Source organism: Aspergillus sclerotioniger, assembly GCF_003184525.1.
Source record: "Aspergillus sclerotioniger CBS 115572 chromosome Unknown BO94scaffold_14, whole genome shotgun sequence".
Lineage (NCBI taxonomy): Eukaryota > Fungi > Ascomycota > Eurotiomycetes > Eurotiales > Aspergillaceae > Aspergillus > Aspergillus sclerotioniger.
The window spans coordinates 106,185-129,597 of record NW_020291004.1 but is presented as its reverse complement, the minus strand read 5'-3'; the positions used below and the strand labels follow the sequence as shown (position 1 = coordinate 129,597).

At 51.3% G+C, this 23,413-nt stretch overlaps 10 protein-coding genes and 2 non-coding genes across 12 annotated transcripts; 7 read left to right on the top strand and 5 right to left on the bottom strand.

Annotated features, from left to right (window-relative positions):
* Positions 1-491: 491 nt before the first annotated feature.
* On the top strand, positions 492-3,237 carry BO94DRAFT_624283 (TRAPP III-specific subunit 85 family protein). The gene is made up of 2 exons (XM_025617203.1): positions 492-1,951; positions 2,003-3,237. Exons 1-2 carry the CDS (start codon positions 880-882, stop codon positions 3,148-3,150), a joined length of 2,220 nt encoding a protein of 739 aa, XP_025467273.1. The 5' UTR covers positions 492-879; the 3' UTR covers positions 3,151-3,237.
* Positions 3,238-3,579: 342 nt separating this feature from the next.
* On the top strand, positions 3,580-5,213 carry BO94DRAFT_585636 (putative vacuolar sorting protein SNF7 family protein; the record flags this gene model as incomplete). Its single annotated transcript, XM_025615702.1, has 5 exons — positions 3,580-3,626; positions 3,692-3,947; positions 4,005-4,223; positions 4,281-4,475; positions 4,527-5,213. The coding sequence occupies 5 exons, from the start codon at positions 3,580-3,582 to the stop codon at positions 5,211-5,213; spliced, it is 1,404 nt and encodes a 467-aa protein (XP_025467272.1).
* An 80-nt stretch (positions 5,214-5,293) lies between these two features.
* rad18 (E3 ubiquitin-protein ligase RAD18) lies at positions 5,294-6,634 on the bottom strand (the record flags this gene model as incomplete). Its single annotated transcript, XM_025613286.1, has 3 exons — positions 5,294-5,906; positions 5,961-6,075; positions 6,124-6,634. 3 exons carry the CDS (start codon positions 6,632-6,634, stop codon positions 5,294-5,296), a joined length of 1,239 nt encoding a protein of 412 aa, XP_025467271.1.
* Positions 6,635-6,839: 205 nt separating this feature from the next.
* BO94DRAFT_516760 (uncharacterized protein) lies at positions 6,840-8,887 on the top strand. Its single transcript, XM_025609971.1, has 9 exons — positions 6,840-6,959; positions 7,032-7,087; positions 7,150-7,403; positions 7,464-7,642; positions 7,701-7,997; positions 8,050-8,074; positions 8,124-8,261; positions 8,311-8,493; positions 8,548-8,887. Exons 1-9 carry the CDS (start codon positions 6,900-6,902, stop codon positions 8,694-8,696), a joined length of 1,341 nt encoding a protein of 446 aa, XP_025467270.1. The 5' UTR covers positions 6,840-6,899; the 3' UTR covers positions 8,697-8,887.
* A 72-nt stretch (positions 8,888-8,959) lies between these two features.
* BO94DRAFT_t165 lies at positions 8,960-9,046 on the top strand. The gene has a single exon. It is a non-coding gene; the product is annotated as a tRNA-Ile (tRNA).
* Positions 9,047-9,652: 606 nt separating this feature from the next.
* BO94DRAFT_t166 lies at positions 9,653-9,738 on the top strand. Its single transcript has one exon. It is a non-coding gene; the product is annotated as a tRNA-OTHER (tRNA).
* Positions 9,739-10,231: 493 nt separating this feature from the next.
* Positions 10,232-12,544, bottom strand: BO94DRAFT_535177 (uncharacterized protein; the record flags this gene model as incomplete). Its single annotated transcript, XM_025611722.1, has 5 exons — positions 10,232-10,475; positions 10,528-11,094; positions 11,142-11,546; positions 11,601-12,397; positions 12,445-12,544. The coding sequence occupies 5 exons, from the start codon at positions 12,539-12,541 to the stop codon at positions 10,422-10,424; spliced, it is 1,920 nt and encodes a 639-aa protein (XP_025467269.1). The 3' UTR covers positions 10,232-10,421.
* Positions 12,545-12,776: 232 nt separating this feature from the next.
* Positions 12,777-14,065, bottom strand: BO94DRAFT_535176 (uncharacterized protein). Its single transcript, XM_025611721.1, has one exon. It carries the CDS (start codon positions 13,794-13,796, stop codon positions 12,876-12,878), a length of 921 nt encoding a protein of 306 aa, XP_025467268.1. The 5' UTR covers positions 13,797-14,065; the 3' UTR covers positions 12,777-12,875.
* Positions 14,066-15,615: 1,550 nt separating this feature from the next.
* On the top strand, positions 15,616-18,156 carry BO94DRAFT_565971 (dipeptidyl peptidase III; the record flags this gene model as incomplete). The annotated part of the gene is made up of 7 exons (XM_025614525.1): positions 15,616-15,930; positions 15,999-16,405; positions 16,523-16,827; positions 16,883-16,932; positions 16,986-17,424; positions 17,476-17,573; positions 17,630-18,156. 7 exons carry the CDS (start codon positions 15,616-15,618, stop codon positions 18,011-18,013), a joined length of 1,998 nt encoding a protein of 665 aa, XP_025467267.1. The 3' UTR covers positions 18,014-18,156.
* Positions 18,157-18,263: 107 nt separating this feature from the next.
* On the top strand, positions 18,264-20,329 carry BO94DRAFT_535175 (glycoside hydrolase family 125 protein). The gene is made up of 3 exons (XM_025611720.1): positions 18,264-18,533; positions 18,598-19,808; positions 19,875-20,329. Exons 1-3 carry the CDS (start codon positions 18,406-18,408, stop codon positions 20,144-20,146), a joined length of 1,611 nt encoding a protein of 536 aa, XP_025467266.1. The 5' UTR covers positions 18,264-18,405; the 3' UTR covers positions 20,147-20,329.
* Positions 20,160-22,007, bottom strand: pex12 (ubiquitin-protein ligase peroxin 12). The gene is made up of 2 exons (XM_025609179.1): positions 21,867-22,007; positions 20,160-21,808 (listed from the first exon to the last, which is right to left on the bottom strand). Exons 1-2 carry the CDS (start codon positions 21,922-21,924, stop codon positions 20,385-20,387), a joined length of 1,482 nt encoding a protein of 493 aa, XP_025467265.1. The 5' UTR covers positions 21,925-22,007; the 3' UTR covers positions 20,160-20,384.
* A 121-nt stretch (positions 22,008-22,128) lies between these two features.
* BO94DRAFT_535173 (uncharacterized protein) lies at positions 22,129-23,318 on the bottom strand. Its single transcript, XM_025611719.1, has one exon. It carries the CDS (start codon positions 23,298-23,300, stop codon positions 22,182-22,184), a length of 1,119 nt encoding a protein of 372 aa, XP_025467264.1. The 5' UTR covers positions 23,301-23,318; the 3' UTR covers positions 22,129-22,181.
* Between the last annotated feature and the right edge of the window lie 95 nt (positions 23,319-23,413).

Here is a 23,413-nt window from a genome sequence, read left to right as displayed (position 1 = left end):
GCGGGGCAGGTGTAGCAATGCGCCGTCTTTTGCTTGCTCGCTGAGGGGATGGGCTGGAGGTTCTCCGATGGCTCATGGATGAGCTTTGCGAGGGGGATAGAGACCTTGGGCTATGGATGTAAGCACGGGGTATCAACGGGGGAATTCTGCGAAGAAAAAGAGGCCTCGATGCGGCGGAACCATCAGTTGGCGGAGAGAGAGGGACGGCCAGGCGGAATTGGCGGCGCTTATAAGGCAGGTGGGAGAGGGTTGTTCTGAACATGGGTAACAGCCATACCCGAGTGAGTCACGAAGAATGACACAGTGAGAGGCACAGTCTATTGAGTCATGAGATCCTCAGCATGGTGGCACAAATGCAGGTAGAGAGCACTCTGGGCAGAACGCAGGACAGCAGCGCCAACAACAATTGACCGGCAGATTTCCCCGGCGATCATCACCGCCTTGTCGGAAGTCAACAATCAGCAACAATAGGCACCACGCCGCGAGATGCTGTCCAGTGGTAAGGCTACTAAGCTTTGCTGTGCCTGATTCAGTTCAAGTTCTCTCCGTCGACTATCTATCTACTGGGTAACTTTCGTTGTGATAATTAGTATCCTCCCCACCAACTCCTGCATCATACATAGGCTGCTGCGACGGACGCCGTACTTGCGCCCGACTTGTGCTCTAGGATTCGCCCGCGCTGACTTGGCTTCACTCATCCCTACAACATCGCCGGATCTCCCCCCGAGCTTTCATCTTCTCCTTCCAATTCGTTCTTACTCGCACCCTCACCACTCCCAAATCTATCTATCTTCCTGTGGGATCTCTCCCCACTTAGTCCATGGGCTCTAGGGTCACTTCTACTTTTGTTAACGTCGCATCCCCCGCCACTCGGAGTCCATGACATCGCCCGGAGATGCTGCTCCGGTCAAGCCTCCGCCGTCATTCTCGCCCGGCGTTCCACGTGTCGCATCTAAGTCGAGATATCCAAATCAGCGCCGCGACTCGTCGCCGTCCCTGGATGCAGACCTGGTAGACTCGAGAATCCGGTCTCCGACCCCGCCCCTGACCGCCACGACGTCTGATCTCCCGATCAGGTCCGCATCGCCCCGTGCCCCTTCATTTCGGTCGTCGACGCCCCAATTGGCCCGATCATCCCTAGGATCCCCGGTGGAAGGTCGATTCGATGGTGCAGAGGAAATCCGATCGCTAGTCATACGCTCGTTCTCCCCTGTGGTCGGTGTCTACGCATCAGCTGACACCGATGAGTTGGTACGACAGAAAGGCTTTGCCGGTGGCTTCTGGGAGTTGATACGTCCGTTCGGCGAGAACGTCCCTGGGAAGATCGTCATCCGAGACAGTGTGGGGGCAAGTCGTGGCTGGGAAGACTACGCGGTTCGCTTTGTGGATTTGGCTGGCAATAGCTTGACCCCTAACGAGTCGAGCGCGGGGCGAAGCGCCTCCTTAGCACAGGTGGAGGATGTGTTGGAGAAGCAACTGGGCTCGACTGACGATCCGCTGGGCGGATCGTTGCGCCCAAAAGATTTCTTGAACTTCCCTACAACATCTCCATTATATAAATTATTCCTACGACAACTACTATCGATACCATCGGCCACGCCGCATGAGACATTCCGGCATCCAGTGGCAAGTGTTATCGCCATTAGTTCGCGCAATACCGCACCGCTGGAGACTCTGAGGCAATTGTACGCAGACACAAGCAATGGAGCCAGGAGGCTGCCAGATTGGTGTCATACGGAATACCTCCGGTACTATGTTCTTGTTCATGATGAGGATCGGGATGATATTGCGGAATCGACCAAGTTATATGACCAAATGAAACGCCATTTTGGGTTACATTGTCACCTGTTGAGGCTTCGTAGCAATCAATGCGTGGTTACCGATGACGACAGTGTTCAAGTACCCGACTGCGAATGGCTCTCGCCTTCTGAACGACTTTCTGGCCGAGCCGGTAGGACTGAACCCCTCATGTCACAAGCTCACAAGCGCTAACAATAACCAGAGCCCTTGGTGGACTTGGATACCAGCGGTTTTTGCCTCTTCGATTCAGATATCATGGCGATCAAGGCGTTCATCCGCGAACTGGTAGCCCAGTCCGTCATACCGTTTATGGAAAACCGGGTCGCTGTCTGGAACGACCAGGTGGCCTCCCGTAGGCGTGGTATAAGTGGGCGATTCATGTCAATGTCACGCAGATGGGCTGGCTTTGGATCTAGTTCACGCTCCAGTCTCACGGCTGGGGGAGCTAGCGGAAACTACGATGTCGCGCATGGCTACTACAGACCGGATGTCCCTGAAGCTGTGCTGCGCAAAATGGCTGACTTTGCATTCATGCTCCGGGACTGGAAGTTATCAGCGTCTACATATGAGCTCCTTCGCTCCGACTACGCGAACGACAAAGCATGGAAATATCACGCCGGTGCCTACGAGATGTGCGCCGTAAGCATGCTGTTAAATCCATCAGCAATGGGAACAAAGATGAAGCTCGATGGAATTGACCAGATGTTTGACACTGCCTGCTATTCGTATCTCACGAGGTGTTCGGATACGCCGAATGCTCTCCGGTGTCTTACGTTGGCCATGGAGCTATTGAAGTCCCGCGGAGGTTCGGCAGTGGAAAGCGCCGCTCGATGGGCCATGCGGGCCATGGACCTTGGGTTAGTCGGCTCCATCGGCCAGGGCCTCTTCAGTGAACGGGTATCGGCATGCTATGCCGCAAGGGCGCCAGTGAGCGGATTGAAATGGGGTTCTCGACGCAGAAAAGCAGGAATGTGGAGTGTCTTCGCTGCTGACATGTGGCTTCGCCTTGGGAAGCCGTCGCTAGCATCAGCAGCGCTCGAGGAGGCGGAGCGGCTATATGCAGATGTGCTGGATGCCGATGGAACATTCCCGATGCCCGAGATGCAGACCTTCTTCGACAACCTGCGACATGCTGTCAAGGTCGAATACCTAGAAGCCAGAGGGCTGGACACAAGAGACGAGGCAGCCACTGCCGAGGCACTCGGCACAGAAGAAACCAGCGAAAAGCTGGACAGACGCATGAATCGCAAATCCTTGATCGCCAATCCGTTGGACTCGGGGGGTCTCGGTCCGGCACAAGGCACGAGGGATAATGACAATGCAGCCAATGACGATTTCGAACGAGCTTAGGATGCAATGAGGGTCCCAAGGGCGAATGGGGTTTATACAACATCATAGACATTTGTCAATTTAATGTTTCTTGTACGAATTATCCACCTTTCTATATCGACGATATACCGCAGTAGTATGTATGATAGCGCCAAGGAATAATCTCACACGTGACCCGATCTTATCGATAAGATCCCTGCGGGTGACCTCCCCAACAACCAGCGCTAGAGGACGAGCTGGCCCATTTATTGACATCAGATCTACCCATCTCAGCAGCACGCAGGCATCCGGGGCTACCAGCCTACAGCAGTAGGGAGTACACTTCCTTTTCTGCCCAATCTAATCTATAATATATTATATCTACACCAGATATTTTTGAACAAATTCCACCCAGCACCTTCACCCTTAACTACACCTCATTCACACTCCCACCTCACCACAACAACCACAATGCCTACCCTCCTCCAATACATCCTCTCGCAGGATTCCTTCAGAAAGTCCGTCCCACACCCCCTCCTCCCCACATCTAAAATACAACCCCACTAACCACCTCCCACTATAGAAACCGCCTCCCCTCTCTCTATTCCGACTTCCCCATCCACCGCAAAACCAACCCCGAGGGATACACAACCAACGTCGCAGCCTGGGAACACGCCCTGGCCTCCGCCGCAAGACATGGCTATATCATTTCCTCATCATCACACGGACATCCCTCAGCACAGAAGACGAATCACCTGGTCTTGAGAGCAGATGAATCCTTGTTACGAGATTTGGAGATCCCCGAGTGCGGACGGCCGGTGGCGTTGGGTGCGGTTTTTGTATGTCTCGGATATAAATGCGTGGAGATGTAGGTGCTAATGAGTGATTCCTGTTAGGATGACGCCACGAGGAATCGCACTATGGTGCCGCTGCACCTGTACCGGAGTAATCCGGCCAGTTTGAGGAAACCGCAGTGGGGGATAGATACGTCGGTGTTGAGTCCGTGGGCTGTGATGAGCTGGGGTATGAAGCAGTTGAAAGGTGTGGTTGTGGGGTCTGAGGAGGCGACGCCGAGGTTGCAGGCCCAGGAGTTGGTTTTGGTGAAGAATCTGAAGGTAGGTTCGCTGTTTGTGGTGGGTTAGCTGGGATATACAGGCTGACAGTTGGTGTAGGAAGCTGCCGATCGCGTCGTTAAGAAGGCTACGGGGCACAACCCGTCTAAGACGGATTTGGTCTACTCTAAGGAGAGCTTTGTGAGTGAGTTTTCGGGTGTCTTGGAGGAGGGAAGCCGGCTGTCCGACGCGGATATGGATGTCCTATTGTTGTATCTGTCTCGCGACAGTGGTGCGATTGCGTATGATGGCAAGGTATGTCTACTTCGTACTTTTATCCAATGCAAGACGCTAATCGTGATGCAGACTATCAAGTTCAGAACCAGTGATGCTCCCAAAGATATCACAGAGCAGGATACCGCCGTTGCCTCTATCAAAACGCTTATGTCGACTATGACTAAACAGGTAGAAAATCTGGAAAACAAGATCGTCGAACTCAATTCGACTGCCAAAATGGCGCTGCAGAATAAGAATCGTGTTTCTGCGCTATCGGCCGTGCGCTCCAAGAAGCTGGCAGAGCATAACCTAAAGCAGAGGCTGGATACTCTGATGCAGCTCGAAGAAGTCTATTCCAAGATTGAGCAGGCCACGGACCAGGTTCAATTCGTGAAGGTGATGGAGGCAAGCACCGGGGCCCTTCGTGGCTTGCATACTCAGATTGGCGGTGCCGCGAGGGTCGAGGATGTGGTGGAAGAGTTGCGGGAAGAGATGTCCAAGGTGGACGAGGTAGGAAACATCATGAACGAGGCTGGCCCGCAGATTGATGAGACTGAGATCGACGACGAGCTGGAGGAATTGGAAAACAGGGAGCGGCAGGAGATGGAGGAGAAAGAGGCGGAAGAGACCCGCAAGAAGCTCGCCGAATTGGACAATCTCGAGCAGCGCGCCAAAGAAGCTGCACGCACAGCGGCAGGGGAGCAAGCTGTCAATTCAGAGTTAGAAGAACGGCTATCGCGGATGTCTGTCGAAGAAGGTCCTAGAGCCACTGCTTAATGCGTCACGCCAGAACAACCCTCCACAGACATGGGAGCCTGCGCAAGCCGCATATTCTCGGCGCAGTATTGGGGGCGCCATTAGCTGTGCGCATTGCTCATGTGCATGTCGCTCGGCTCCTGAGATATCTGCACTTCGTTCTCTCCGACGCTTACGGGTTTGTCTTCTACAGGCAACTTCTCCACGGGTTGGGCATCTTCTGTTGCGATGGTGGCTTCGACAATGGGCACAGTGGGAGGCTGGCTCGCGCCTGCAGAGGCCGGCGATATCGTCGTGCGCACGTGAGCCTCGGTTTTCTTTCGCGCATTCGCGATCAGCCGCTTGAAGTCATCTTCATGATTCGTTGACCATGCCGTCGCATCAAAGTCTTTGCGCATCACGGTATCGGTAATGTCCCCTGACGGCTGTGCTTGGCCTCCTTGCGTTCGCTCCCATATATCCAGTTCTCGCAGCAATTCTCGTTTGGACTTGGGCGTTTTGGAGTCGCAGTTCGCATTCCATAAATTCATCCACTCGGTGTGACGCCGTTGCAGGAGGGGGCGCGGGCCCATGTTCGGTATACCCAAATCTCTCAACTTTTTCCGGAGCACAGTGTCTTTCAATAGAGAATAATTTATGATCGGGAGTCTTTCGGGTGGCCTGTTCATGACATCTTTCGATTTCCGCGATGCCGGCGACATAGGCTGTAACGAGCTGTACTTCTAGTCAGATGCCACCCTGTCGACGTACGCTGTAGAACCGCCTCACCCAAAATTTAACTGTTTCGGCGGCGCTGCTTCTCCGGTGCAGCTATCTAGATGTCGGAATACGGCTTCATTCTTCATCCTCCGTTTGCAGATGGGGCACGCGACCAGCCCATCATCTGAATGCCATTAGCACGCGACGGAGGAGGACCAACAATCTCACATACCCGGGATGTATTCCTCATCGTTACTGTCCTCAATCACCTCAATCGCAACCGGGTCCTCTTGAGAGCCCACCCCCCGGGTTTGCGATCGAGTCCTCACGCCCTCCGAGCCCGTAGCCGCAGATTCTTCTGACGACTCAATCTTCCTCTTCTTCGATGCTGGCCCCTCTACCTCGCCGTCACAAAGACCTTTCTCCTGCGCAGCAGCCTTCTTTGCCAAACCCAAAACACTAGGCCTAGCGTTCTGGAACGCCTCCACCAGTTCCTGGACTGCCCAATTTCGCCGCAACTTCAATTCCTGATCCGAGCTCCGACACGCGGGGCATTTCCCTTCTGTGCTCAAACACCGTCGAATGCAAAGCGAGCAGAAGGTATGACTGCATGATGTGATCACCGGATTGTCGAAGAAATCCTTGCAGACCTGGCATCGGAGGGAGGACTCGAGGGGCGCGACGAGAGACAGTGGCGTGTCAAGCCAATCGGTCGAGTCGGGGAGGTCGAAGGTCTGCTCCATAGAGTGGATATATCGGGTGATAGCGCTAGCGAGGGGGCATCGGATGGGCAGCGAATTATTCTGAGAGAGGCGAGGTGAGGGGTCTCCCTGGGGTTGTGATTGCGGGCTGGCAATGATTATTATGATGGATCGGAGAAGAGCTGCGACGCCAAGACCCGCTGACTGATACGCGTAAAGTGGTTGAGCACGCGTCGTCCTGTCTACTCCGCATCGCAGCTGCTCTGATCCCACAATTTCCACCGCACAATTGGAGGCTGCTGTCAGAATGGCCATCGCAGATTATAAGAGGTATTTGGCCGAGAATGTCCTCAATGAGCGACGGACGGTAAGTCAGCCCGCTCGTTTTCTTCAAGCTCATTGTCAGCATCGACTAACAAACAATCTGCGCATGCTACAGGTCACCTACCGATCCTTAGGTCGAGCTCTTCGGGTTCATAGCACATTGGCTAAGCAGTATGTCTCTATTCAGTGGCAACAGCTTTATCTTTGACTCTTCCTAATTGCAACCTGCAAAGGATGCTTTACGATTTCCACCATAACGAGAACAACAAGAAACCGAACAGCGTCAATGCGACCTACATTATCACTGGAGTCCAGAAAGCACCAGAGCTAACATCTGCAACAAATGGGGTCCTCGACAGTTTCGACGATAGCAATGGAATTCCGCAGAGTAGTCCGTACGTGAGCAGCTCGATGCCGAACCAGGACGCTGTCACGGATGAAATTGCGATCTCCTCGGTTTTGCTGGTGCGCGAAGAGGACTTGGAGGGTAAATTAAATTGCTATATTAGAATTGGGCAAAATTTGGACTCTCTAACATAAACCGCAGATGCCAAATCGACGTTCGAGACCATCTCATCGTTATATGTCTACAGTCTTCAACCTACCGTGCTTCAGGATCTCAATGTCTTGACGGATGTGGCTGGGGAAATGGTGGCCAACCATGCTCAGGAGGATCCCTTGGAATACGGCACATCTTGGGGCATGATTCAGGGTAATAATGTCAGGGTAAGAGCTGCGGTGCTATTCCATACAATTGCTATTCTAATACGATCGGTACCAATAGAGAAGAACCGGTGGTCGGCCGCCTGTCCCCGCCGCTCCAGCACCACCCAAGACGACGATACCGGCTAAACGTCCTATCAAAAACGAAGAGCCACCCCATCCAAAGACAGAACCTGAGGAGAAAGCCCCAAAGGTTGAGCCATCGACTAAACGCGAAGAGACCCCAGTATCTACCAAGCCTACTGAGAAGACAGCCCCGCCCAAACAGAAGGGCAGTATCTTTAGTTCCTTCGCAAAGGCGAAGCCGAAACAGAAGAAGGAGGAATCAGCAACACCAGCTCCTTCTGCGGCCGAATCGGTCAGTACAATGAAGCTCGATTATTGGATGTGAAGTAGCTGACAATTACTAGGTCGAACCCAGTGGCGCTGAAGATGGTTAGTGCTCACCCCCTTTCGGGCATACACGGAGGCTAATATGCAACAGTGGTACTAGGGGACGCATCGGACGAGGATGAAGAGCCCGAAGAGCTCTTCCCAGACTCAGGGAAGTCTGCGCCCGCCGGCACTCGCGAATCACGGAAAGAGCGTGAAGAGAAGCTCAGGAAGATGATGGAAGAAGAGGGTACGTTTGGTCCTTCTGGTGATCTGTGACCGTCTCTGACCTATATCAGATGAAGATGAAGATGAAGAAATGCCCGATGCTGCGCCATCGCCGGAAGAGTCAAACCCCATCGACGAGCCTCCGCCGAAGCAGGCTGAACTGAAGGAGGAGGTCACCGTTGGAGGCGGCCGTCGCAGAGGCAAGCGCCAAATCTTGAAGAAGAAGACGGTTAAGGACGAGGAAGGCTACCTTGGTGAGATCATTCTTTCTACCTATACATGACGGCTACTAATTTGATTACTTCTAGTGACCATTGAGGAGCCGAGCTGGGAGTCATTCTCGGAGGATGAGCCGGCACCGCCTCCGAAGAAGAAGCCGGTTGCTAGTGCGCCCAAGGCTAAGTCGGCAGCGAAACCAGGACAGGGCAACATCATGTCCTTTTTTTCAAAGAAATGAACGCCATCAATCTCTTTCAGGTTCTCTCTTGCGTCAGGTTCTGTATGCCTGACGACCATATGTCTTACATGGACATAGCTATCATGATCGCACCCTCATACGCTAGTTAGCATTGCAGCAGTTTATTCAGTGAAATCAGCTATCCAAGTGCCGACCATGATTCTCGGCTCAAACTAATTGCAAACCTTTTTGCCTGCTCAGGCAGTCAATTATTTCACGAACCATCGGTGAACATCTAACCTGTGTTCCTTTCCTAAATACAAGCCTCCTGTAGCTCAGCGGTAGAACGCCCCACTTATTCTTAGGACTATTGTTAGGGGAGGGCCGCGGTTCGAATCCGCGCAGAGGCATCTTTTTCTGCACGCCCCTATACTATACAGTCAACTAGCACAGCAGATAGCACAGTAGAATCATCTAGAAAAATCCTATAGTTCATCGATAAATCATCCTACAGTTATCCCATTCTTACAAAGCCTTCATCAACTCACTTACAAATCAACTCACCTACAAATCAGCCCACTTTACAGCCCCCTAGATAACCATAACCCAGTGCTAGAGCGCTCCCAGTTTGATTCGAATGAGTTGATATACCCTCAATGAGGCTCTGCACCCAAGTCCCACTAAGTGGAGCCCCTCAGCAACAAAAGACCACTAAAAGGTGGGTATAACGGGCGCTGTTACCAATGTGGGTCCCTCTCCACCGGTCGGATCCACCACGCATGGTATCTATATCCCATCGCTGCACCCCATATACATCCATCCTATCTACAATTCCAATTACTCAATCTCCTACCCAAAGCCCCCTATGAGATTCTTATAGAACACTCTACTTCTACCATTCTACTTGGATCAAATCAAACTCTAGACAAAAGCCCTTCCTTCCCCTGTCTGTACGGAGTACCAAGGGTATGGACCCATTTCACCAACACCCAGTCCTTATCCTTCAACATCATCCATCCCCTGTAGCTCAGTGGTAGAGTGCTCCGCCTATTCTTAGGTTTATTCTTAGGAGAGGGCCGCGGTTTGAGTCCGCGCAGGGAAAGTTTTCTTTTTGGGGGGTGTTTGGAAGGGGATAGAGGGTTTTGGGGTGGGTTTTGGTGTCGGTTTGAGGTTTGGGGGTGGTGGTGTTGTGGGGAGGTGTTTGGTTGTGGTTTTGGTCTGGGAGATGGTCGTTCGAGTCCATTTGAGGGGGGGTTAGGGGGTTTTTGGTAGTTGGGGGTGCTGGGGGGTGTAATGGTGATGTTATTATGTGTGGGTTGAGGACTGGGAATGGGTGCCTGAGGCGTAATCACGTGGGAGGGTAACTATATGATGGCTTCGTGGTCTGGGGAAGGGTGGAGGGATGGAGAGGTGGGAGGTTGGAGGGATGGTATGATGTGTGGCGAGGAGGATAGTTGGGGTTGGTCAATAGGGAAGGTCGAGGTTGAGGACTCCAAGTCGGGTTTCTTGGTGGAGATTGAAGGCACATTCTTTTACGGAGTGTTCTCATGCTAAGGGCTATACAAAAACGACCTTCTAGATAATTATTCTTGCTGCTTTCATTCGAGGAGAATCCCTACTGATACTTACATACTCCACATTATTGTCTTTTTCTGTTCTGCCTCCCAAGGATGTCTATTCGGTGAGTATCGTATTGTAATGGAACAAAAATGAGATATCAGGTTCAGGGACTTCCACACTTATGCTAGCGGGATTTCGGACAGGTATAGCAAGGTGTTTATAATTCTACCCACCAAAAATGGTGTCGGTGTATTCTGAGAAAAGCCAAATGATATCATCCTAGTTTGATCAGCTCGGTTGAGGTAGGCTGGTAGGTATCTCATCGACTCACCCCATATTTGAAATCCACAAACAGTTCACTTTCCTCCGGAGAAGAAACCTGTGGCGAGGTTTCAATCCGGTTGAGAATTTGGTTGCCGTTGTTTTGCATAAAATAGAATCTGAGCACATCGTTGCTCTCAAAATAGAGCTCTCGTATATCATCAGGCTGGGAAGATGTACCTTCATACCATTGACCTAAAATGCACCTGGTATCGTCATCGTATATAAGAAGCATGCCTTTACAACGAGGTCCGATATAGCAGGCTTTCAGTGTTTGGATATTGATTAGTGAGGCTTTGGAGGTGAAGCCCTCGAAAATGGACGTGCTTGACAGATTCATCGTGTTTGAATGTTGGGGCGTTTGTGGTATAGAACGGTCTGGTATTTGCTTCACAGAGGAATCGCGTAGACGACGACAAACAGTGCCCAAGCTAGTGAAGCCACTGATGCCTAGAGATTTATCATAGTATAGCCCCATGAGGCCACCATCTCTTGCGTCATATATGTTTTTCGAGCCAACTTCAACAGACGTAAAGCATGGTCCAAGAAAAAGGGTCCTCTTCTTGTTTGTTGTAATCTACATCTCTCATTAGCTCAAATATGACCCATGATTGGTTAACATACTGCAAAGTAAGGTTTCGAAAGTCGATCATATGGATGCCAATACACGGAAATCAAGCTCACAGTCTCGGAAGGTCCAAATTGGGCATGGACGAGGCAGCCCTTCTGGTTCCCATACCAGTATGACGTGGTCGAGTGTGAGCGTGAGCGAAAATGAGTTCCCAAGCCAATGAGACCCTTGCTGGAGCAAAACGCAGTGAGGCCATATAGGTGAAATCCATCTCTGTGTAACGGGATATACGCCATAAATCTTTGAGGATTTATTGTGAAGTCCCAATGTCGCGGCCAATCATAAAATGACCTCTCAGAAGGGGGGTATATCTCAGTCCACGGTAGCTGAGTTTCCCATAGAAAATTATGACCGAACTCCAAGTTGTTGGGGCAACTGATGCGCGCAATCTTAAGAGCCTGTTCTGCTTATCAGTTTCACTTAATAGAATCAGTCGTGAAGGCTTGTCATACATCCCACTCAATGTTCAACTGAAGTGGCGCTCCTGGTTGAGGATAAATAACACCGATAAACTCAGTATCCATTGTTGCTGCACCTCCTATACTCTTGTGATGGGTCCCAGTATCTGAAAGAAATCGTATGCTCCGAAGCCCATAAGGTCCCAAACTAAATGTCAAGCCTTCCATGGATACCGGAGCAGAGACTTCCACAGAGTTTTTGCTCTCATGTCCATATAGTATGTCTCTTTGACGAATGCCGCATATATACGTCCCGTCTAAGACGCGCGTGAAATAGATGAAGATATTTCCAACAAGATATACACTACCACTATTTGGCGCAGAAGAGCTCTTTGTCCAGTAACCATCTGCAGCCCATAGTGCAAGCAAGCACCGGACAGGACTAGGGTCAATGAGTCCCCATATGATAGCAACCAGCTCAGTGGGAAGACTCCCGCATCTCTGTAATAGCCTCCACAGGGTATTATCTTCATCATTGTTTTGGCGTATTTCTGCATCTAACCTATAAATTGATTTTGACAGGACTAGACGATTGTTGTAAAGGCTTTGTGGAAGTCCTGTCCAAGTGAGTGGCGTCATGGCGCGACCCAAATCATAAAGTTTGTGGACGCTGGGTTGACCGACAAGGGCCGCCCAGCAGAGACTGTGCACGGAGAAGGCATTTGCGGATTTCAGACGCGGGTTGCTATGGATCTCAACATTGAGGTCTTGCAGGTGAATTATTCCCCCTTTTCCTCGAAAACTTATCGACCGAGTTAGAACTGGGTGCTGATCTGTTTTTGACAAGACGACTGCACAATATCAGCTGTAGGACGGCACCGGATTTGAAGAATCATACCGGAACGGAAGTGTGTATCTGGTGTAAACCTTTCACCACACAATAGACAATGCGGAGATCTTGTATAGCGACGGGCTGGTTCTGTTGAGACGTCCATCTTTCGGCGATGTATTGAACAGTCCAAATGTTTAGAGTATATAGTATTGAAGCCAGACCCGAGACTCGTCTGCCATCTGATACATCAATCCCAGAATTCAGATGGCCACCAGGATTTGAGCTCATGTCCTCCGTAGTTACCTTGGGTTTGATGGTACTTACCGCCTTGGGGGGATCGGATGCATGCCCCTTGATCCCTTGATCGCCCTCTTGTTTTTTACTAATCACCACTGAACCCCGCATCTAACAGGACATCGTCCTAGATTTTTTTGCCTATATATCACTACAATACAGCCTTTCAGACCCTCGCCGAATGCTCAAGAATAATTTGCTTGTCACAGTGCGATAGGGACATTCTCCGTCGCGCTATCAGCATAAAGGTGTCTTGCTTGGTTTAGGAGGTACCCCCGCTCGACCGCCCACTCGCTAGCTCTACCAGAGCTGGTTGTCCCTAGGGAAGTCATCCATGCATAGCTGTCGGTAGTCATCAGGAACTTGGTTACTCTCACATAGCCAGCTGGAGGCCCTGGGATTCCAGGATCAACTGAGACGCTGGGCAGGAGAGGCGCGGACTGTGGAGAGATGTCCGGCCGATCGATCCTTGGTAATTGAATGGCCCCCACTCTATATGATGGTATCACTCCAGTTTTACTAGATCCAAACCACGGCTGCGGTGCGACACGGATCATCACATGAAAGGCCTCTAGGATTTCCTGTCCATGCGAATCAACGCCCAGATCCCTGTAATCCTCGTTGCTTCCCAGATATGGAGACCCCCACAAGGGCGTAAGGCTCATGTCTTCACGGTGGACAATCCATAACCGTAAATGCACACCAACAAGTGTACCGGCATATACAAAACTGGCACTCGTTGCATTGCCCACAAGAAACTCTTTGCAATAGTCTAGAGCTTCTTCCTCAACCGCCTTCGTGATATAACTCTGACGTCTCGAGGTACGTTTACCCTCGATGAAGCATAAGATCCGGAGTTTTCGCTCTTCCGTCAGATAGTTGATAGCTAGATCGGCCTGCCAGCTGGAGTTCTCGTGCGGGGGGATCTGGGAGTTGACAAAAACAGTGCTGTACTCTTCGCCGACGAAAACTACCTTGTTGAGCACATTCTCCAAAACTTGGATAGCAATGTCCTCCTTTGGCAGTACATAATCTGGAGGTGGGGGAAACGTGATGCAAGCTTTGTTATACAATTCAAGGTTCGCGAACGTGATGAGTCCCTTTGCAATAGCTGCAGGATTCATTTTGGAACAGCTTGTAACAGAGCAGAGGATGGTGAGCGATATGCAGAGTTAGGTAGGATAGATCACCCTTTTATTCCCCACGATTCAGTATTGTCATGTGCGTGGTGGTGATGCAGCTAATCAATGCGCGCTTTTCCTGCCCTCTACTACCCCACACATATCTCCCTCCGGCTCCTCTATTTCTCTCTTCTCTTCTTGTCTCATCTCACTATGGTTTATTCGATCTCATTATATGTCGTCCTAGCAATTTATTCAAATATCTTACTGGCTATCCTAGTTTTGAGAACTAGAGAAATGCTATTGAGCCTGACTTACAAAGCTATTAATGATGGGGTAGAATATCCCTGTTGGGCACCAAAGGCATGCAGAGCTGTACCATGCCCCTAAGATCTCTAGCGTCTTTCAACGCTGCTCGCCATTTACATGGCTAGCCTGAACCTAGAGGTTGGATGACAATCTCTCACATCAAGATTAGATGGTCATAATCTCGTCATTGTAAGTGGATCGAGTAATGTGGCTCGATATCAAGACAAATCATCATGACAGCCCAATTTTGGAGGAATGCTCAGCTTCTCAAATATGCGTCCGGGACTTCTCAAATTCCCCTTCGGCTGCACGATATGGTTGTGTAAAGAAGGACCTAATCAGCCTGAGGCCCAATGGAGCTCGCTTCGGCTGTCAGAGACAAAACAGCGTCACGAAGATAATCTCGCTGACTGACGCTATCTGGCAGATAGCTCTCCTCTATTTCACACTCACTCTTAAGTGAAAAGTCATTCATACCCTTTCTCAGTTGAGCTACTGCGACGTGCAGAAAATAGTGAGGCTCTGGCCCAAATCGGACCGTGTAGCGGATACTGAAATCCCAGAGTTGCCCATATTTCGTCTCGGCTTTGCCTTTGAACCCATACACTGCCATCTAGCAAGATGAATGGGATAATTAGCCACCTATTACATAGGCCCTCGCAGGATCGGTGCTTTGGGGAGTCACTGGATAATTTAAAAAATGCCTGCTTTTCTGTGGTTGCATTGTCGTCTATCATGGAAAGCGAATCCCAGATAAGTTGACGTTCGTCCCACACGACCTTGGCCAGTCCGCCTCAGAGGACTAAGCAGCGCCGGGTAGAAATACGCAACGTCATGTGTACAGGTGATAACCATGCATTCGCCGACGTGGGTAGACGATCTCTCTTAAATTTGTATGTAGAGTGAAAGTCTGTGCCTGTATTCATACCCTCGAGTATTCAGAGGGGTCATTGACATAAGTGGGAAACCTTCCGTGGCCTGACAGGAAGTTCTTGTGGAACCGGACTCTTCCCTCTCAACCAAGACACTCTCCTGTGGACCATTGCTTCGTAGTGTTATTGAGTCTCTTTGGAATGAAGATAACTGGACACTATGAATAATAAAGTCTCCGGTTTATACGCTGATATTCGATGCTTTGAAACACGAAACCCACCATCAGGAATCTACCTTTATTAAGATGCTTATAGCCGATATTTTGATCGATAAGGGGACCAATGGCGGTTGCTATGCATAGAAAGACCCCGATGTAACAGCTTTGATGGGTGTATTGGCCTATAAGGTCTTTCAAGCTTGAGGGAATCAGAACACGGAACTGCTTAACTGCAGAGGGCTGTATAACACTTTGATAGGAACGTGCAGGTGAATTCTGATGTCAGTCTTATCTCGCATTATAATACTCATCCTTTACAATATTTTGGAAATAAATATTAACCCCGTCGTTGGAATTTCCTGAACATCACAGCACTTTATTCCAATCTTCAACATCCACATACACTTCATACACTACTACAAAATGGACTCATCAGCTTTGTCTTGCGGACAGGTGACTACATATCAGTTCTCGATCAAGGACGTGTTTGATGGCCTTACCGATAAGGAGAAGCTATATGCTCATCACCTCTCCCAGGCTGCCTGGGCCGGTAGCAGAATTATCATGCGTCAAACTTCACCTGAGGGCACAGGTATCTTCGACTTTATTATGGAGTTACACAAGGCTTGTCAAGGAGAATGGACCAAGCTTTCTCAGCAATTCGAAGTGTCCGTCGAAGAAGTGAATAGCTTTTTAGACTATGCTGGGACGTTTCCGTCCAAGTTGAACAACTTCTGTGTATGCAATACCCATTCTTCGCAATTTTGATACAGTTATTGACTTCTATGATAACTTCTATGGTACAGGGAGAAAGAGATCGAAAGATTGTACCCAGGGTGTCTGCTGACTCTCTACGCATAATGGCCAGCATCTCGCCGGCTACCACCGAGGCACTGGAGAAAGTGATTGAACCCATGTTGTCCACCACCCCCGCCACACTGGGACTCTCAAACCCAGCCTATTATCCTGGTGCGGCGGAGAGAACCAAGGACGAGATTGCTGCCGTTGCTCGTGTCATGGAAAGGCATGGGCTTAAGCCGGAGAAAACCCGGATCCGAAAGAGTGTAGACGGCGATCATGTTGTTTACAGTATCTTGCAGGCTTCTTTGATAAAAGAGTCTGACCAGGAAAAGCGCTTCGGAGGGTCAGGTCCTTTCTTCGACATTCTCCAGCAAGGTGGTGGCGATCAGCCACTGGGTGATGCCACTGTTCGGTTTGAGCGCGGTGACCACCAAGCAGAGATGATCAAGATAAATGATCATTTGATACAGGCCCTTCCCTTCGCAGCCAATGAAACGCAAAAATAATGTATTCATCATTATCTTGGAAGCTTTGTCAGGGGAACCTTGGAGGGATATCGCCGGGCCATGAAGCATTGGTTGGAGGACTATAGCCCCAGGGTCGAAAGCATTTTTGGTTTTATTGAACCTTACAGAGACCCGTACGGAGTGAGGTGCGAGTGGAGGGGCGTTGTTGGTATTTCTGATTCTCAGCAGACTGCTAAGTTGACAGAATTGGTGGAAAATTCGGCCAAGTTGATGCGGACTCTTCCTTGGGCAGTGGCTGAGGTCAACGATGGCAAAGGCCCGTTTGAGAAAGACGTATTCAAGACCCCGAGTTTCTCGATTGTCCATGGTATGTTGCCCGGCCACTAGATACTATTACGACCATTGCTTATTATGAGTGATAGCACTTGCATTCCTCTGCAGTAATGTCTGGGAAGCTTCCAGTCTTCCCAATGTAAGTATGTCCTCTGACTGACCGTTATACCGCTGACCCTTAACACCGTTCAGTACAACGACATCCGCGAGACCAATGGGTTCAAGAACATTGTGTATGCGAACCGGATGAGCGCTAATGCAGACCCAAATCGCCCATTCCACTGGGTCCATCCCACGGAAGCCCAAAGATTCAAGAGGGTAAACCACATCATCCGATTCATTACTACCTCCATCCACGAGCTCCTTGGTCATAGAACCGGCAAGCTTCTGGCGGAGTCTTCACCAGGCGTTTACAACTTCGACCCGGCGTGCCCGCCTGTCAACACACTTACTGGTCGGCCCGTTGAGTCGTGGTATCGACCGGGACAAACATGGACCAGCGTATTTGAGAAGCTGGCGGGGAGTGTCGAGGAGTGCAGAGCAATGCTCATATCCTACTACCTTGACGTCGAGAAAGACATGCTCTCCATGTTCGGCTATGATGACCACAGCGGTATCAGAGCAGAAGATTGTGAGTGGTTAACATCCCCGGTCTCGAACATACCTGACTAACACTTCCTAGTCATCTACAACTTGTATCTCCATGTTGGAGTGGTGGGTCTGTGTGCCCTTCAGGCATTCGATGTGAAGAAGCAAGCATGGGGTAGCCCACACGCAAATGTACGATTCCCCAAGATTCTCGCAATTGAAAGTACAGAGCACTAACTTTAACTCAGGCGGAGTACGCGATTTTCACACACTTACTGCGCGATGCCGATGGGCTCATGTGGATCGAATGTGATCGAGCTACAGGGACGCTTCATGTGCGCGTTGACCGTAGCAGGATCTCGCATGGTAAGGCTTCCATCGGCCGTATGCTTCATAAAATTCATGTATGGCGTTGCACTGCGGATGTTGCCCCTTGCAAGGCTCTTTATGAGCCCCTCAGCACTGTTGATGGTATGTCCGAGGTCTGGAGGGAGATTGTGGTGTCCAAGCCAGACGCACCGTGGAAATTTGTCCAGGCGAATACTGTGCTATATGATGGGAAGGTCAATCTGAGAACATATGAGGCGAGCAACGAGGGGATCATTCAATCGTTTGCCGATCGGTGCGTCTGAAAGCCGGCTAATATGTATAGCTGAGGTAATGACGAGGTCTTCAGATTAGTTGCAACTGGATAGTGGATAGAATGCAATAAAATAAAGTGCTTTTAGGTGTTCGTATTCAGGACGGATGATGGCATTCAGCAAGGAGGAGAGACTGGCATGATGGGTGGAAAATCATGCAGCAATCCGGGGGATCATCATCGGGTGCTTGCAATCTTCCCCGCATTCCGCCCAACTGCCTTCCTTCCTTCCCCTGCCATCCCGTGAATCCTCCAACCCGCTGGCTTTAAAACATGCCGTCGCGCCCCTTTTTCCCCTTGAACGGTCAATGGACACCGGCTCGTCCATCTGTTCTTACAAAATAACCTTAATTCTAACCACAGAACCGCTACTCAGCCGTCGCGATGCGCTCGTTGTCGCTGGTCGTCACCCTCGCAGCCAGCTTGGGTGCAAGGGGAGTGACAGGTCGTGATGAACCGTCCATTCTGCGGCGAGCTTGTCCAGACTACACCTCTTATTCAGCAACGGGACAGTAAGGGTTAAATCCATTGGCATATTCTGTGCATCAAGTTACTAATATCCTTCCTCTGCTTCAGTGCCCCATACAGCGGCGGTCCTCTGAATCTCCCCTTCCAGCGACCGGCAGTAGAATGCCGGACCTTCGCCTCGTCTGCAGTGGAACAGGTCATCGAAGATGTCACCTCTCGCATGGTTGACAAGGACATGGCCCAGCTATTCCGCAACGCTTTCCCTAACACCCTGGACACTACCATCCGGTGGCACACCAACGGCACATCCACCTCGGCAGTCTCCAGAAAGACCAGGAGAGACAGCGCCCAATGGCAGGGGGCCCAAACCTTCGTTGTGACGGGCGACATCAATGCAGAATGGCTGCGCGACTCGACAAACCAGCTCTCGGGCTACCAAGCTCTCGCAAAGAAAGACAAGGATCTGTACAACCTCATTCTTGGGGCTATCAACACGCAGGCCGAGTTCGTCATCCAATCGCCCTACTGTAACGCTTTCCAGCCCCCTCCGCCCAGTGGAATCCAACCAACAAGCAACGGACAGAAAGATACCGTGCACCCGGCATACGAGCCGTCTGTCGTCTATGAATGCAAATACGAGCTAGACTCTTTGGCCAACTTCCTCGCCCTGGGTAACGAATTCTACGAAAACACTGGATCCACCGAGTTCCTCACCAGCCGGTGGTACCTCGCCCTCAACACACTCCTCAGTGTCCTCGACGCGCAGTCCCAACCCACCTTCAACGACAAGCTTCAGTACGTCCAAAACCAATACACTTTCCAGCGCGAGACAACTCTTGGCACAGAAACCCTCAATCTCGCTGGGATCGGGAACCCCCTTAACCGAGGAACAGGACTCAGCCGCAGCGCATTCCGTCCCAGCGACGATGCTACAATTCTTGGCTTCTTCATTCCACCCAATGCGATGATGTCCGTACAGTTGAAGAAGACCGCGAAACTCCTCCGGGCTGCTGGCGGGCAGGCAGATCTAGCATCTAACCTCCAAACTCGCGGGGAGAACCTCGAGCAGGCAGTCCGCAAGCATGGCATTGTCAATCACGCCACATACGGCGATGTCTACGCGTATGAGGTGGACGGGTACGGTTCGCGCATCTTCATGGACGACGCCAACGTCCCATCGCTCCTCTCCCTTCCCCTCTTAGGCTTCGTCGACAAATCCGACCAAGTCTACCAAAACACACGCAAGATGATCCTCGATCCGAATGGAAACCCATACTACCTCACCGGATCGGATTTCCACGGCATTGGTGGGCCCCACAGTAAGCACTCCCTCTCATCTATCGCTAACCCCCGACAATCAGATATATCTAACATGACGCAACCAGTTGGTCTCCAAAATGCCTGGCCAATGTCCCTCCTCGTCCAAGCCCTGACAACCGACTCCACCACCGAAATCGTCGAATCAATCAATCTGGTCCGCAACTCCAGTCTTCTAGGCTTAGTCCACGAGTCGATCGACGTAAACAACATCAAAGACTACACAAGACCGTGGTTCGCATGGGCGAACTCCGTCTTTGCGCAGACCATCCTCAAGGTCGCGGCTGAGCACCCGTCTCTTATCTTCGGAGACGGCGCGGAGCCATATGTCATCTCGTAGATTGAGCTGTCTTCTCTTGATTCTGCGATAGATAGCGTCGATGATACCTGTGCAGCATGCTATAATATACCCAGCTTTTTCTCTCCCTGACTCTGACATGATAACGAGCTATCATTCCTGAGCTGGACATCATTACTGTAGCCAAGCCTCAACATTAGCCTTAATGCAATGCATATATACACTCCGTACAAATCATAAACCATAACCATATATAAGACCAGATAGCTGGATCGATCATCTACACCAACACCCGTCTCAACCCCTCCGTCCCACCAAGCACCCTCCTCCCCGTGACCGGACACCTCCCTTTCCCACTCTCCCACTTCCCCCGTCTACTCCGCGACTTCTTGCCCTCTTCTTCGCCTTCACCACCATTACCATGTCCGTTGCTTTCTTCGTCATCCAAATCATCGTCCGCCCACGCCGCGCCAGCGCCTTCACCATTCATGAAATCCTGCTGTCGTTGATGCTCCCCGTTCAACCAGTGGAAAATACAAACGTAGCAGAAGACATATCCCGTCTGACATGCTGTAGGGTTCGTGAGCTGGTTCAAACAAACCGGACACGCGGACGCAACGTCCGAGTCAGGCGGGGGAAGCGGCACGGTGAAGATGGGTAGATATGAAGATGCTGAGATGGGAGGTTGGATGCGTTTGCGTGCCGGGGTGGTGGGTTTCAATGCTGATTTGAGGGTTGGGGAGGGGGGTTGTTTCTCCGTGGCAACTGCTGCTGCTGCTTTCCTTCGCTCAGAAGGAGGTGTCATTCCTGTTGTTACGGGGGCCGGAAGGTCCAGGACTTCGGTGGCTTTGCGGGCAAGTTGGCGGGAGAAGTCGCTTGCGTGCCACCATTCGAGGAATTTAAGGGCGAAGATGGAGGCCGGGAGGAAGTAGCGTAGGGAGGTGAGGAGTTGGGGGTAGAGGTTTTGCGGGCTGAGGAGGCCTAGTAGGCCGGAGCCGGGGCGGGAACGGGCGCTTGCTCCGGGGATGGGCTTGGGGTCGAGGATGGAGGCGATGGCGCGGTGGTCGGCGGAGCTGAGACGGCGGATGCGGGTGCCGATGAGCCAGAGGAATGGGGAGGAGTATTTGGTGTTGTCGAAGAGGTAGGCGAGGTTGAAGGCGAGGATGGAGAAGTAGTATGCGCCGTTGATGGAGGGGTAGATGTTTCGGAGGAACCATTTGTAGTAGTGGAAGAGACGTTGGCGAATTGTTGGGTTCGGACGCAGCTCGTCGCCTGGGCTGTATCGAGGGCCGCCGCTCATGATCAGGGATGCTTGCGGGGCGGCGTGGATGTCGTAGCCTTCGTCGAGTTTGCGCTTGAGATAAGGGATTCCGACGAGTACGAGGAGGTTCTTCCACACGTCGGAGGAGCGGAGTTTGAGGGATTCGCGGACGGGGCCGGGGGCGCCCAACTGGGCGCGAGGGATCTCGCCATTCTTCGTTAGGAGGACTCGTTCGCGCTTGAGGGAGTAGAAATTCTCTGTGAAGGAGCCGCCGAAGGTGCGCAGGTAGTATCGTTCGACGACGAGGGAGAGGAGCGCGTAGATCTCATCGTAGGAGTTGAGGATACGGAGGAGGTAGCGCGGATGGCGATGAGTGGCGACAGCGAGGATGTATCGGATTGAGGGAGGCAGAAGGTCGGAGAGCTGTTGTTCGGCGAGCAGCTCTGAAATGTGATGCGGATTAGTTGGGCGTTGTTGGGTGGCTGTGATAAGGGCACGTACCGAACAGCGACGGCTTTAGCTCGTCGAATGCCTGCTGCAGACTGGGCAGGTACTCCATGATGGCAATGCGACGCCAATCATTAGCCTCTGGAGGGAGGAGGCAATTGGGATGGTGGGAATGGATGGATGGCGGAGAGAATGCGGAGGAGAGTTGAGGTGCAGCGGTGGCTGGGTCTCTCCGATGGCCGCCAGTTGAACCGAGGCTCATCGGCATCAGGCTTAGTCCGGTTCCATCGTCACATTCACGTTGCTACACAACAGTGGGCATCATTTGCGATTGCTTATATACCGACTCAGTGTGGAATACAGTGGTTGCTATTTACAAGGCCTCTTGGCTGGCTTAGACCAGTGCGTCTTACTTTGGCATTCGTTCCAGAACCGGACCAGAATGCTCGTCGAGCCCTCCGCAGCCTTCTGGGCGATGTGAGGGTCGGCCAGGACAAGGCAATGCTTAATGTCTACCAAGAGTTCTCCCCTAAGGGGTATCGGTGGCTGCTCTCTACTCATCATTGGCACCCATGTTGATAGACAGTCCCGGGCACGGAGTTTGTCTCCCAAATCAGCATGCAACCGAAACAGCATTTCGTAGTCCGCAACAGTGCGTGGGCTTCCATTGAGGGGAAGCTTGCGCCACAACTTCCAGAAACCATTGTAATCTCCATGCTGAAAGTGCGATACCATAAGTGATCGAGCTTGTAAGGGATCGAAGGGTAAATCAAGGGTATCGATTAGGCGAGACACGCGAGAGAGCGCGCCAGTAGGGGACGGTGAAATCGCAGCTGCTTGATATATCATGTTGAATACTTTCATATTCACGACGTCTGTGCCCCGAAGAGAGAGATGTTCCAACACACGGAGAGCTATATCCTTGTCTGAGTCTGGCACTTGTCCGCCTGATCGTGGAGTCAACAAAGCTGAAACGACCGAGAATCCTAGATCATCAGACACCGAGTATCCCAAGCATGAACATTCCAAAAATGCTGTATATAGCCCCTGTTTTGTATACCCCGGGTGCTGTCTGGAAACAGCACTGCAGAATAGATTGACTTGGGCTATCGCCTTCTCCTCCGCCGAACTTATTGACAGCTGGTTGTGGAATAGGCGCAGAAAAAGCGTGGAATCGCGATCCTCGGGCCCCTCTCCCAGCTCGCTTCTAACTTTCTCATCGGATAGTTGTGATAAGTGTTCGAATAATGCATTAGTTGGGGATGTTTGCTGTGACTTGGGAACGGCAGTTTCTCCCTGTAGATACCATGGGCCGTGAGGCGAACTATCCGACGCGGGCTGTTTGAGAGATACGGTTGATACCTCGGATGAAGGCTGCTCAGTCCGAAGGCAAGACAGTGAAGTAAAGGGTCGAATCACATGGCAATATGTAGGGGCACAAAGTACTCCCCGGTGGCACCACAGCCCTCTGGACAATGCCCTGTTCATCGTGGCAATGGTGGACAGCTTTCCAGTGACGATAACCGCCCGATTGGGAAGCTGCGGCAGGGGCAAACAGGACAAACAGTTGACTAAGAACGAAGTCAGCAGACAAACAGAGC

What these genes read in the sequence shown, in the direction of transcription:
- BO94DRAFT_624283 (XM_025617203.1), top strand. Translation starts at nt 880, where the DNA reads ATGACATCGCCCGGAGATGCTGCTCCGGTCAAGCCTCCGCCGTCATTC. An exon ending in ACGACTTTCTGGCCGAGCCG is followed by an intron (nt 1,952 to 2,002) that starts GTAGGACTGAAC and finishes AACAATAACCAG; the next exon opens with AGCCCTTGGTGGACTTGGAT.
- BO94DRAFT_516760 (XM_025609971.1), top strand. Translation starts at nt 6,900, where the DNA reads ATGGCCATCGCAGATTATAAGAGGTATTTGGCCGAGAATGTCCTCAAT. An exon ending in CTCCTTCTGCGGCCGAATCG is followed by an intron (nt 7,998 to 8,049) that starts GTCAGTACAATG and finishes GACAATTACTAG; the next exon opens with GTCGAACCCAGTGGCGCTGA. An exon ending in GAAGATGATGGAAGAAGAGG is followed by an intron (nt 8,262 to 8,310) that starts GTACGTTTGGTC and finishes GACCTATATCAG; the next exon opens with ATGAAGATGAAGATGAAGAA.
- BO94DRAFT_535176 (XM_025611721.1), bottom strand. Translation starts at nt 13,796, where the DNA reads ATGAATCCTGCAGCTATTGCAAAGGGACTCATCACGTTCGCGAACCTT.
- BO94DRAFT_535175 (XM_025611720.1), top strand. Translation starts at nt 18,406, where the DNA reads ATGCGCTCGTTGTCGCTGGTCGTCACCCTCGCAGCCAGCTTGGGTGCA. An exon ending in TCTTATTCAGCAACGGGACA is followed by an intron (nt 18,534 to 18,597) that starts GTAAGGGTTAAA and finishes CCTCTGCTTCAG; the next exon opens with TGCCCCATACAGCGGCGGTC. An exon ending in CGGCATTGGTGGGCCCCACA is followed by an intron (nt 19,809 to 19,874) that starts GTAAGCACTCCC and finishes TGACGCAACCAG; the next exon opens with TTGGTCTCCAAAATGCCTGG.
- pex12 (XM_025609179.1), bottom strand. Translation starts at nt 21,924, where the DNA reads ATGGAGTACCTGCCCAGTCTGCAGCAGGCATTCGACGAGCTAAAGCCG. An exon ending in GCTAAAGCCGTCGCTGTTCG is followed by an intron (nt 21,809 to 21,866) that starts GTACGTGCCCTT and finishes ATCACATTTCAG; the next exon opens with AGCTGCTCGCCGAACAACAG.
- BO94DRAFT_535173 (XM_025611719.1), bottom strand. Translation starts at nt 23,300, where the DNA reads ATGAACAGGGCATTGTCCAGAGGGCTGTGGTGCCACCGGGGAGTACTT.